This window comes from Carettochelys insculpta, chromosome 13 (assembly GCF_033958435.1).
Source record: "Carettochelys insculpta isolate YL-2023 chromosome 13, ASM3395843v1, whole genome shotgun sequence".
NCBI classification, from domain to species: Eukaryota; Metazoa; Chordata; order Testudines; family Carettochelyidae; genus Carettochelys; species Carettochelys insculpta.
The window spans coordinates 6,954,729-6,967,978 of NC_134149.1; the positions used below are offsets into that span (position 1 = coordinate 6,954,729).

The following is a 13,250-nucleotide window of genomic DNA, read 5'->3' on the forward strand; positions in this document are numbered from 1 at the left end:
ATGCTGTCTGGGTATGGAGAGCTGGGGCTGTTTAAATTCTTCAAGGCCTTCTAGAAGAGGAGAAAGAATTCTGTTCGTGTACCTGCACATCTACTAAACAACCCCTGTGCTTGCAGAGCAGGAGGAGATTCCAAGTAGGCAAACCAGGGTAGCTGTGGAATAGCCAAGGAGCTGTGGACCAGTACCTTATAAAAGTAACAGTAAAGCCATTTCCCCGCTTCCACAGCCCTACAGCTTATAAAGAGATTGGTACTGGCCCCTTATTGCCTGATGTGCCTTCACCTTCTCAGCAGGAGCATCCCTGGAAGTAGGAGCTACAAGACATGCATTCACTAGCTCAGAAGCACCACCCAGTTCCCCTGCACCGACCTCCGGTACTTAGTGAGATGCTGTAAGTGTCTTGGTGTTGATGTAATCCACTGACCAGTGTCCAGTTACACATGCACATTACTATAGTGATATGGACAAGCTCTATTGCCATCAAACCACAATTAGAGAAGGCCCAGCAACAGCAAGATCTGCTAAGCCTGAGCCTTCCAAAAAAATCAGGAGAAAGATACCTGTGCACCACCCCGGGAGAGGTCAGCAGCCACATGCAGATGACAGATGCAAAACCAGCCACCGAAAATGCCGGGTTAATTTGTTTTCTATGTCCTGGGGTTTCTGGTGAAGCAGGCGGCCAGGTTTGCCCATGAAGGAGGTAAGGTTTAAGTGTCACCTATGTATCTACACTGCCACTGCAGCAATATTGAGATGTACAAACATGATGGGCACAAAAAAATCAGGAGCTACTTTCTGACCCAGGGAACCCTCTTATCCCTGGGTCTAAGTACACCCAGGCACAGCTTTTCCTCCTCTGTATTCCCCCAAAGTGCTGCATTACAGCAAAGCCTCCTCTTTTCCTGTTTTTTCAGTCCCTCCATGTACTTGGCATCTCCAGCTTGCTGCAGCAGTGATGGATTTCCAGCAGAGGCCAACTCTGGGTTGAGATTATTTCACCCCAGCTGAGGAATGGATGCTTCAATGGAAGCTACCAGTACCGGCCCCCTGAGACCATTGCTTGCGTCTGCCCAAGCCAAGCATTGCAGGAAGTGAGAAAAAAAGGAAGTAAAGATTGGTGGAATTTCTGGTCTCTCTCTGACAGAGCAAGGTCTGACAATAAGCTAAGGAATATGGTGCTCTGTACCATGCAGGATAGGCCCAGGGGATGGTGATCTTCCCTTTCACTGGAAGGGAACAGAGCCCCACCAAGAGCAGGCCACTTCTCATTCCCTTGGAAAGGTTGTGGGAGAGTTTCTCCTCTACACTAAACCCTCAATTTAATGGATTAATAAGGGGAAGGGGGGTCTGTTAATGCTGAAAGTCCATTACGTAAGAATGGTCATACAGTAGGACAATGCACTGACCTTCCCAGCCCATCACTCACTCCTGTCCTCTGCCCCCTCTTCCCTTCCTCCCCCACCCCATTCTTCCCCTCACACCTCCTTCTCCCTCTCCCAATTACCAGGAGAGGAGCTGAATGCCAGCCTGGCTCCTTCTACCTCCTGCAGCTCTCAGCACTGTGGATCCTCCAGCCCCTGGCTCTGAGCCGCCCGCGTGAAGGTAGAGGATGGTCACCGCCAGCCTGCCAGCAGGCAGCACCCTCCGACACCATGGCTGCTGCTCAGCGCCATTGCAGGCAACAGTGACCGGGTGCCAACATGCTCCACGCACAGGGGCTTGGGGCAGGGGATCTCCTGCACCCCACTGCAGGGTCTGACCCCGGTGGCCCCAGCTGCTGTGGTGGGTCTTCCAGCCCCGACAGCTCCAGCCATTCCAGCAGCTCTGGTGAGTCTGTGACATTTATTTAGGAAGGAGCAGAGAGGCTGGCAGACAGCGTCCGTTATTTCCAAAGTCTGTTACATCAGGGTCCATTAAATTGAGGGTTTACTGTACTTTTCAGTTTTATTCCTTGTGGTCTGACAGCAAGAGGCCTTCAGGGCAATGGGAAGAGAATGTGCCAATTCAGTGGAGAGTTTCAGCTGATGTCTAGTAAAATCCTCAGTTCTGACAAAGGCCAACACAGCCCATATGGAGACTGGAACACAGCCTGCATGGAAACTGGGGCTATTTGGTGGGCAAAAAAGCAAAAACCAGCAGAAATCCCTGTTTAATTCAGACAAGTCACTGTTTACAGGTTTGCTTTTAAATAAACCCAGACACTTAACCCCCACTGCCTGAGAACTCCTGTTCAGGCTGGTATAAAGAAGCAGAGACTGTTCCCTTTTGGAGCAACAGCCATTCTCCCTGTTGACAACACCTCAGTTTTTATTTATCCCACTTCTGACTGCTGCTCTGTTCCAGGATGTGGCCATGCTGAGAGCAAAAGGCCATTCAGCATTTCCTCTCAGATACCCCAGGGCCTCTGCTCTGTCAGAAGTTGCCCAGTTAGAGCTGGAGAAATGCCTGTGCCTAAGGAAGAAGTCAGTTCTGCAAGTTGGTCGAACTCGCAGCATTTCCCTTGTCAGCAGCGGGCAGCCTGAGGCCTGGCCTGGCCCAGCCCAGGGAATATTGGGACACCTGTCGCAAAGGTGATTTGCCTAGCATGCTGCTAACTCACCACTGCTTCCCCACACAGCAGGGTGGATAATTGCACTGTTGTGGTGTACCAGGCTGACCACGCTGCCAGCCTCCACCAGGCCTGGTTCTCTTCATACAGGACTGAAATAGCTTCCTCCCCACCCCCTCCTCTGAGCACCCCATTGGGGTGCTCAGCCCTGTGTTCAAAGATCCCCTCGTCCCATAGGGGCAGTCCACACCAGCTTGTATGATTCCACACAGGATCACCATGTTGCTTCAAGCATCGCACTTTATCGAGACAAGAACCAGTTTATCATCAAACAACAGATTCCAGTTTTAAGGCTGACGCATGCAGGTCGTTGGCAGGAGGAATTGAACCTGCACCCTTAGGGGCTAAATCCTTGTGCTCTACCACGTGAGGTAAAAGCCAGCTGGCTCTCAGCCAAGGCTGTACCGCAGATTCTTCACGTTTCCCTTGTCAGAGGTCTCAGTGCCTCTGGGGTTACACAGTGAAAGTGTGAGAGTGCTGGAAACAAAATGGTCATGATAAAATGATAACACGTTTTCTAGAACATTGACAAACAACAAGGCAGTCCCCTTATTCCAATGCGGTAGTTTAGCAAGTCCTTTCTGGAGTATTTTCCACCAGTTTGTCTGCTGTGTTCTTGTAGAAGATCAACCTGCTGGCTGCTTGTCCTCACAGCTGGAAAGAATGAGAGTGTCTCTCTGTTATGCTTAGAAGTACCCCCAAAGTTCACTGTCCTAATGTAAAGCAGGCTTTCCTCGGCTGGCTCATTCTGCCTGTAATCTTCCTCTCCGGGCAGATTTCACAGCCCTTCCTTTGCATTTGGCTCAGAGTAAATGAAGACCTCTTGTGAACCAGACAATATTTAATTTCCAGTGAAACACACAGCTAGAGAAGCATTTCTTACCTGAAAGAAAACCAGCCTGTTTTGTCTTTCAGATGACCTGTCGCATCACAGACCTTAAGAACATAATTGTCAGTATAGACACAACTCCTTACACAACATCTGTTGTGCCATGCTTTTGTCGATCTATGGCTGTGTCTACACGTGCACGCTACTTCGAAATAGTGGCGCCAACTTCGAAATAGTGCCCATCACGGCTACACGTGTTGGGCGCTACTTCGAAGTTGAAATCGACGTTAGGCAGCGAGACTTCGAAGTCGTTAACCCCATGAGGGGATGGGAATAGAACCCTACTTCGAAGTTGAACGTCGAAGTAGGGCACGTGTAGACGATCTGCCTCCCGCAACATCGAAATAGCGGGGTCTGCCATGGTGGCCATCAGCTGAGGGGTTGAGAGACGCTCTCTCTCCAGCCCCTGTGGGGCTCTATGGTCACGGTGTGCAGCAGCCCTTAGCCCAGGGCTTCTGGCTGCTGCTGCTGCAGCTGGGGATCCATGCTGCATGCACAGGGTCTGCAACCAGTTGTCGGCTCTGTGGATCTTGTGTTGTTTAGTGCAACTGTGTCTGGGAGGGGCCCTTTAAGGGAGCGGCTTGCTGTTGAGTCCGCCCTGTGACCCTGTCTGCAGCTGTTCCTGGCACCCTTATTTCGACGTGTGCTACTTTGGCGTGTAGACGTTCCCTCGCAGTGCCTATTTCGATGTGGTGCTGCCCAACGTCGAAGTTGAACGTCGACGTTGCCAGCCCTGGGGGACGTGTAGACGTTATTCATCAAAATAGACTATTTCGATGTCCCTACATCGAAATAAGCTATTTCGATGTAGCCTGCACGTGTAGACGTAGCCTATATGACATAGGCTTTCAATAGAGCCCTTACGTGACATTCCTTTGGTGAACACGGAAGCCCTGTGCCCTCTGCTTCTTGGCAGGCTGGTCTTTGGGTCACAGTGACCTATGTAGTATGGGGGGAGACTGACTCTCGATTTCATCTTGTGCTCTTCCTGTCCTGTAAGGGCTGTTGAGGTTTAGCAAGGTCCAGCTACAGTTTCACTACCCTGGGTTCCCAGCCAGCAGGTTCACGTAGTTCCTTAACTCAGCCTTGGTCTACACTCGGCAGGTAAGTCGACTTCAGACACACAACTCTAGTCAAGGCAATTACATAGCTAAAATTGACATATAGGAAATTGACTTACCTGTCTTCACTGAGGGAGGCAAATTGGAGCATTTCTCCCTTTGAACTCCCTTACTCCTCATGACAGTGAGGAGCACAGGGGTCAGCTGCTGACCCCAGACCGAATGATTTCCTGCGTCTCTACCAGACACATGAAATCGAATTCCAGAAGATCGATCCCGACCGGGTTGATCTTCCTGGAAGTATAGACGTGCCCTCATTTACTACATAATCTATTTACCCCCCCCCCCTGTCTCCTCCATGGGCCTTTGTTCTCTACATCGGTCTCCAGGCAATCACATTTGAAGTCTTAGTGTTAGCAAGTTTAAGGCTGTGGGATGCACATGCAAATGATGGTTCATTTGATGCTGGTACTCCCTGGGAAAAGATCCACATGTACTAAGCACAACAGAGCTCCATAGGACAGTCTTTCATGCCCAGTGCTGGGACTAGGAGGTTGTATTTTAAGCAATGCTGATAACTGGAAAAACAGGGTGAGCTAAATTTTGTTTTGGAACTCACCAGAAGTGAAAGAGTTCATTTCTGGTACAAGCCTATTGACATGAGTACATTATGCCAGAGATTAATTTGGCCTCAACTACTTTTTATATACATAGCAATTTCAGCAGAATTTAAAATACATCAGACTTGTAAGCTCATTTGTCTACAATTTACCAGTACGTCAACAATAAGTTAGGGACTGGGACACTACGTGGTCCTGAGCGATTAACGGGTTACCATCAGGTCATCTTCCCTTGAACCTGCAACAGCCAACCAAAGGTGAAATTGTGGCTCTATTGAAGTCAAGGGCAATCTGCAAATCTCACATCCTGAAGTAGCTGGAGTAAACATTGGCCCTGTGGAGTTCAATGGCAAAGGCATTCAGCTACAGTCCTGGAGGTGGCAGGTTTGTGCCTCATTGGATCACACATGGAAAGGCTGATCCAGGATGCCGGGGGAATAAAATTAGAGAAGTCAAAGGCAGTTAGATGCAACACCGGCTACATTACTCCCTTGTGTACTAGAGGCGGTGGAGATGGCCAGGCCGTCAATTGGCTCAGCCATCTGCACTAGGGGCGGGCTGACTTAGGCTTTGTCTACACTCCACAGGTAAGTTGATTGATGATACACAATTCTAGCTCCAGCAATTGTGCCGCTAGAATTGACTTATCTGCAACCGATTTACCTGGCTGTCCTCACAGAGGGAGGTGGAGGGGAGAAAGTTGCCCGCTGACCTCCCTAACTCTTTGCAATATCAAGGAGCACAGGGATTGACTGCTGACCCTGATAGTTTGATTTTGTGCATCTCTAATAGGCTACTAATCCTCCATTTTAATACTTCTCTAACCTCTAATACTTCTTCAGAGTTTACAGCCAGCAAAACCACTAGATCATTTGGCCCAACTTCCCGTACAGCACGGCCCAACCACAGCACCCACGAACTACACCTAAAGCCAGAAATAAGACCAGAGGGGACCAGACTACAATGTGTCCCAGACAATGCACAGGAAGGGCCCAGAGGAACTATTACTTCAGGTCTCCACAGCCAGAGAAATAATTAAATGAAATAAACCCAGAAAATCCTGGCTAGTGACTTGCACCCACACAATGCAGAGGAAGGTGAAAACACCCCCAGGGTCTCTGCCAATCTAACCAGCACCTTATGTGCCCCGACCTATCTGGCGAGCAGTTAGACACCGCACATGTGAGCAAGAGCCAGCCAACCAAGCACCGGAGAGAGAGGAGGCTCAGTACCATTGGCCCATCTGAGCTGTTAAATAGTTGGGTTAAATGTTACTGCAGTGGCTGAGAGCTTCCAAAGTATCTGGCAATTCCCATACTTCTCATGTCACTAACTTTGCTCCCACTCTGTACAGCCAACATAGAGAAAAGCCTTTGTAATGTTCAGATAATTTTCCCTCTCACTCAGTACAGTAAAATACACAGTACCAGAGTGTTAAGATTCTCAACATGTATATTTGATTTCCAGCAGTACACGCTACTTTGTAAAGATTAACTTCAGTTTTAAATTAGCTCCACCATCTGTCCTGCCATTGCTCACAGGAGCTTAATAATTAGAGGCCAAACAAAATTTCTCAAACTTTTTGGTGGGGTGAGGGAAGCGAACACTTTGAGTCAAACACACTCCTCTTAAAATTAAAAATACACTGCATGCAAATTGCTCCAACAAGTTTGTCATGTCACTGAATTTCATTAGCACAAAAATCCAACCAGCATTTCATCAGCTCCAGGCAGTTTATAGGTCAGGCTCTGATGCTCTTCGCTGTGTTTGTAGAGCAGGATTTCAAAATTGCTCAGAGCTGCGAAGCAGCTGATTTAGATCTGCATTACCCCAGTACACAGGAGAACACAAGACTGGTCTGTGGTCATGCCCGTGCATGTCCATATTTTCTCACTTGGTGCCTGGCTAAGTGGTTCAATTTGTGGAGGAGCTGAGCACCTGCAGCTCCTGCTGTGAGTTGGGAGTATTGAGTACTCACCATCCCTGAAATCCAAGAACCTGTGAACTTAAACACAAGCAGCCGGGTTTTAGAATTTTCACCCAGGGCACTATTTGTGGATAAAGGATGGATGCGTGTCCACAGCACAGGCTACAGATGTGCAGTGTCTTATTTATCATTTGTAGTTGATTGTCAGTAGAGGCTCCAATAATTTTCCCTTGTGTGTAGCTGTTGTTGACATCAGTAGGAATTGCCCATGGAAAATTAAGTCCAACTCTATGGACCCAATGCACTGGAATCTTTCCACTGACACCCACGGCATGGCTGAATCAGGCTCCACGTGAGGAATGAAGTACTGTGCATAATGTGTAACAGACAATACCACTCCCCTTTACGTCCATAAAAACTGTGTTAACACACACACCTTGTGGGGGTGTGTTCTGTCCCATCTAGTGGCATCAAGATCACTTCGAGCTTAATGAATCTGCTCTGTAGTTTTAACTATGGGCCAAGGAGACTTTTTAGTTGATGTACTGGAGGTGCATACATTTATCTTTGAAGGCTGCAGGTTCGATCCTCCCCATGTACAACTGGGGTTTGTTAGCATTACAACTACATCTGATGCTTCTATGCTAAACCATTCGATTGCTCCTGAAAATGAGGATTAGCCATATCCCAAAAGACAGACAGCAAAAATATTAATCAGAACATACCAAAGTTTATTTCTTCAAACAAAAAGTTTCTGTAATGAAAAAGGGCAAGGTGCATTCATAAAAGGTAACATTCACATTCAATATCTGTTATATAAAGCAACACATGTATAAAATTGCATTTAAAGTGTATGTATGGGGGGAAGTAAGTTTGCAGTCCCATTTTTTCCTTTTAAAGAAGCTGAAAAGTGTTTTGTCTCCGCACCTGTGTACAGTTTACACTCTTTTCTATGCTCTGTGTTATTCAAAAAAATTCCATGATTGAGAAAAGTTGGATGTGCGGTGCAGCACTGGTATTAATTATAACTTTCACCGGTAGGTATTTGCTTTTCAATTCTTATGTAATTCCACACACATTTTAATCACCTCATGCAAAGATTAATTGTGAACAACAGATGAGTTATGAAAATTTTCACTAATACTTCGAGCCAATCTAGTTACTTTTAACTTTGTGTCATTAATCAGTGTGATTAATGGGTGAATTGTCAGAAGCACTAACAGATTCCTTCAAGGTTTTCCATTTATAAGCTCCCCCCGCCCTTTCAGCTTATTACTGAAATGTGCCATAACAATACAACCTGTGTTACTTTAGGTGACACCGTGTCACTAGTAAATTATTGCCATTCTGATGCTCTCTAATCTCAGACAGGGCCTCAGCTGCAGCATTTTCTTCCTCCCTGATTTCAGAGTCAGTTCTTCCACTCAATTTTATACCACAAGTCCCCAGGACACAACAGGATTTGGGGTTTGCTAGTTTTGAGTTAGGAGGGCGATCACTTTATCTGGTGTAAATCAGCACAGCTCTGCTGGAGAAAGTGGTGGAGCTACACCACACTAGCTAAGGCTCTTGCCCAAGACAGCTGGCCTTGCCAACATGGTACAGCTGGAATCAGTGACACTGAGAGCTGCCATGGGCCCCGGGGCAAGGTAGGAAAGGGGCTCAGCTCCGTGCTCCGATAGGAGCAGGGCAAATGTCAGAAGGGGCCCTTTAAAAAGGCCAGGCCCAGGGGCTACCACCCCTTTGTTCCCACCTGTCAGTGGGCCTGGCTGGTATTCTAGATGTTTGTATTAATTCCAGCCCACAGATGTGGTTCCTCACACCTGTACTGGTGTCTGATGTATCTCTATGGTGAATGGTTCCCTCTCCACTGGTATGAGTTTGTTGATTACAACAAAGGTAACTTAAAGTGCAGGATAGTTATTACTCACCCTTCCACCAAATCAGTCACCCTGAGACTATACCACAGTCCCACTCTCACTGGGGCCAAAAGCAAAAATTTAGTTGGTATCAGCTGAAGCAGAATGAGATCCCAACACCACAGACGGCTACATGAAACAAACCATGAGGAAGGCAGTCAGCATATGACCTGGAATGATCTCAGATCATTGGAAGTCTGCATTTCAGTGCCCATATTTTAAAGAGTATGTGAGCAGAACCGTGCAAGCAGACAGAACCGTGCACTGAAGCAGAAAGGTCGTGCGGTCAGAGTATTGGTCAGCTGTGCCCTGCATGCTCTAACATGTGGGCACGACATGAGAGTCATCAACACCGGTGGTCAGACAAGTCCTAAGGCTACATTCTATCCCGTGCGGTGAGCCAAACGAAAAAGGACTTTGCTTATCGGGACGAGAAGGGGAAGGCCATCCCAACCCTGTGCTCAGGAAAGAGGGACTGGGTAAGGTGCAATGCTGTCCACTCCCCTATCCATGCTCGGTCTTAAGTCAGTGGAAATACAATGTGTCCATCTAGTCTTGCACATGTGCTCGCCATATGTGCCCCCATGTTGAGTAGCACAGAGCAATCACGACACACAGCAGGGGCAGAGGCAAATTCTCTACTCCTTTCCCTCCCTTTCCATGAATAGCAGGCTTTGTGTGACTGCTCAAGCATGGGTGAGGATCTGCCTACAATTAGTGAGGGGCAGAGGAGCCTGATCTGTATTTCCCTAATGAAACATCCCAATAACTTCAGAGACAGCAGAAGAAAAGCCAAGAGATTGATCAGCTGATCAGTGTTTTTTAAAAAAAAAATCAAGTTTCTTTGCAGGCATAAAATGGGGTATACAGCTTTCCGATACACAGGAGCATGAGTTCCTTTAGTTGTAGAGTTTCCAAACATTCTGAACTAAGGGAATGGATTTTTTTTTTTTTGGGCGAAAATTCTTTTCTGTTGATCATCCAAATTTCATGAAGATGGGAATTTTCTGTCCAGCCCTAATTTCTCGCCTCTTTTCGCATGAGTAAAGCAAAGCCTAAGGGGAAAATTTCAAATGTGCCCAAGTGACTTTGGAGTCTGAGTCCCAATGACTTGCACTAAGATTCAGGAGTCTGAGAAAATGGGACTGATGTACTCTAAAAATTATTACTCTGAGTATCTTGTTTTATTTGGGCCAGGGAAACCTGGGCCATCCAGGATGAAAGGGACATCAACGTGGTGGGAAAATATTAGAAAAAGTAAGCCAATTGCACTTAATCCAGGCACTCACGGCTTTTTATAATCAAGAAAATATTGTCTCCCTAGGTGATGAAAAAAAAATCAAACAGAAGTTGGTTTTCAAGCCTTTATGCTGTGCACATTAAAAAAATCAACAGCTCGATTCCCATCAACTTGCTATAAGTACAGTTTCAAAAAAAAAATCTGCTGATTTTTGAACCAAGTAAAATGTTACTCTCAGAATCAGGTGAGTTTATTCACCTATGTTTAAAATGACCTCGCTTTTTGCTAGTGCAAATAGTGAAGGTTGCAGATTTAACTAGTATTACTTGTAAGGTCAATGGGTTAACCTAAGGGCCGGACTGTGACTGCCATTCAGGTCTTAAAGGTGTCCAAACAACTGAGATTACACTAACAGGAGTGTGAGTACAACCACCCAGACCCAGTTAAGCTTGGGCTAAGCATGTGGCACAATGCAATTTTTATTCACAATTCTTTCCTAAAGAGATGTTCTGGTGTAATGAAAGAACTCTGTATATTCCCAGTACAAAAGGTTAGTCATCTAAACCTCTTCTTCTTTCAGAAACAAATCTGTTAAGTTGGAGAACAGTCTTCTCATTTAACCACTCTTTAAATATTTTGATCAGTTCCCTGGAAAGATCCAGGCTGATACACTTCTGCCTTTTAATAAATAGAGACCATTTAACAACTCTAGCCCTGACATTTGCAATGGAAAGGGGATGCCCCCAGGCAATTCTCGCGATCAACTGCTCAGTTCTGTGATATTTTCCAGTATTTTGGCTGCGTAGCTCCGAAAGCTTAACTGTGCCAAGGATCACACTCTGCCTTCAGCTCCTGGTGCACCACTTGCATGTGGAAGATGACAGAACACGGTTCTAGCATAGGGTCCCACACAACTTCCAAGATGGAAGCCTTTCCAATGCCTTCATGGGAGTTGGATGGGACTGCAATGAAGCAGAAAGACTGCACTACTTCTTTGGTCAGGCAAGTGTATAAGACTTTAAGTGGCCATTCATTGCTGTTGGATGAATCTGCAATAGAGGACCCTCTTTTTATTCAGTGAGCATAAGGTGCCTCCATGTAGCGGTGCAGTGTCTATTGTTCCGTTGTTCTATTGTGGAGATGTTCTTTTCTCCACTTCTCATTCCATGGACTTTATGTCTCAGGCTTTTCAATTTTCAGACTGAAAAAAAATAAAACAAGTAGCAGCTGCCAGTGCCTCTACAGCTGCTCGATCAGCAAGGCTGTTTGTAATCGTAAAGAGAACCATGAATTCAAACCTGGGTCTCGCTCTAGATGTCTTGTCCTACAGTACAGTAACGTGCCATGTTTAAAGTTGTTGTGTTTGAGGTAACCTGAGACGGTATCTTTGTGTCAAATTATTAACAGCGCCTTCCACCTTCATTTCAGAGATGTAACCATTCTCCAGAGGTTTGTAGGACAATAGCATAGGCAAATTAAAGGGTTTCGTCTGTAAAAGTAGAAAGAAAAGGTCATTGACTTGAATCGTGGCATTCCAAAAATCAGGGTTGTGTTATTCTAGAAAGGCAAGTATTAGAATTTGCTAAGAGAACAACAAGAATGGGGATAAAAAGACAGCGATAAAAATGCCAAACTGCATTCACAGTGAAGGGGAAAGAGCTGCAGGACAAATGAATTTGCATGGCTTTCAAAATCCTACATTAGGTCAAGGATTAACCTCTGACTTGCCTGTGAGTCTCGTACTAATTCAGTCCAACTGTACCCTTGTGCAATACTGCTTTGGGAAGGGAACCCATCACATCCACTCTGGGCCTGATGCAGGAGTTAAATATTTACCAAGTGAAATCCCAGCAATATAGCCAAGAAGGACCTTTCCCAGTTAATTACACATGGAGGGAAGTTAGCGCAGGAAAGAGTCTCTCTTTTTTAAAGTGCTCTCTCTGGTCTATCACTTTAGGGGGACACACACATGGAATGCACAGCTCCAGTGGGACAGGAGGTCAAGGACGTTGATATCCACCCAGAGGTGTAGCTAAGGCACAAAAAACCTCACTGGCTAGAAGGCCCGCTGATGGGGGTGAGGGCAGCCCAAAGGGGGCAGTTGTATCGGGGCCCTGAGCTCCATCCATTGCCACTGCAACACCAGACCCTTCTGAAATGCCACAGCAGCACTGCCCCACATAGCTCGAGGGGAGGGCAGGGGGGAGTGCGATGGTCTGGGTGGTGCTATAGGCCAAGCGCACAAGGCCCTGCCCTTGGCCCTCCCTTTCCAGGATGTGGAGTCACAGCTCCTTCTCCCATTGCTCAGGGCCAGCGTGCTGGCTAGTTTGTAGGTGACCTGGAAAGCCCAATATTTAGGAAGCAATATGCTTCCAAGATGGAAACTTTATTACAGCATGTAACTAGAATGGGTAATTGCTCTGCGGGAAGTGTTCAGATGTCTGAAACTTACTACAGGCATAAACATTTGACCTACGCATAACACCTTTCTTCTGTCAGACGACCCCACCCACAGGAAGCAGCGTGGCACTCCATGTATTGACTGCAGTCTGTTAGGACTGGAAACTGGGCTACGTAGTCTCATTAGCAGGATTCTTAGAACAACCAACAATGCAAAACGCAAGGCTCAGATGCCAGAGCCGTCCTCCGCCTGCTGTGTATCTGCTATGCACTGGGGCTTAAGCAGGGCAAGGGCAACCCTAATGTTGCAGTAGCCGTCATGGCTTTGGTGCTCCTGCACTGCTACCAAGCAGGTGGGGAGCACAGACTTTCTGCAAAGGTCATATGCCTCTGGGTGTCCATGCACAGAGAGGCAAGTGATTTGGAACAAGAAAGTGACACACTCGAATGTTTGTCATTTAGTGCTGCAAAAACATAAAAAAGCCTATTTTCACTAGGAGAATTTTTAGAGTGGAAATTGTTTAATTTTTCCGTGTCTCCAAAATGAGACCATTTACAATCTCAGCCCATCTCAAGGCAAGGCCGC

At 46.6% G+C, this 13,250-nt stretch overlaps 1 protein-coding gene across 4 annotated transcripts in view; it reads right to left on the reverse strand.

The window, feature by feature from the left end:
- Positions 1-7,965: 7,965 nt before the first annotated feature.
- The window catches only part of ATP11C (ATPase phospholipid transporting 11C (ATP11C blood group)), a 125,002-nt gene continuing 119,717 nt past the window's right edge, over positions 7,966-13,250 (reverse strand). For 2 of the 4 annotated variants that reach the window (XM_075008176.1, XM_075008173.1), the window contains one exon: positions 7,966-11,753. In XM_075008176.1, coding sequence (XP_074864277.1) covers positions 11,613-11,753 — 141 coding nt within the window. In that variant the 3' untranslated portion in view covers positions 7,966-11,612. The remainder of the gene's footprint in view (positions 11,754-13,250) is intronic. The other 2 variants (XR_012647384.1, XM_075008174.1) reach the window with 2 other exon arrangements.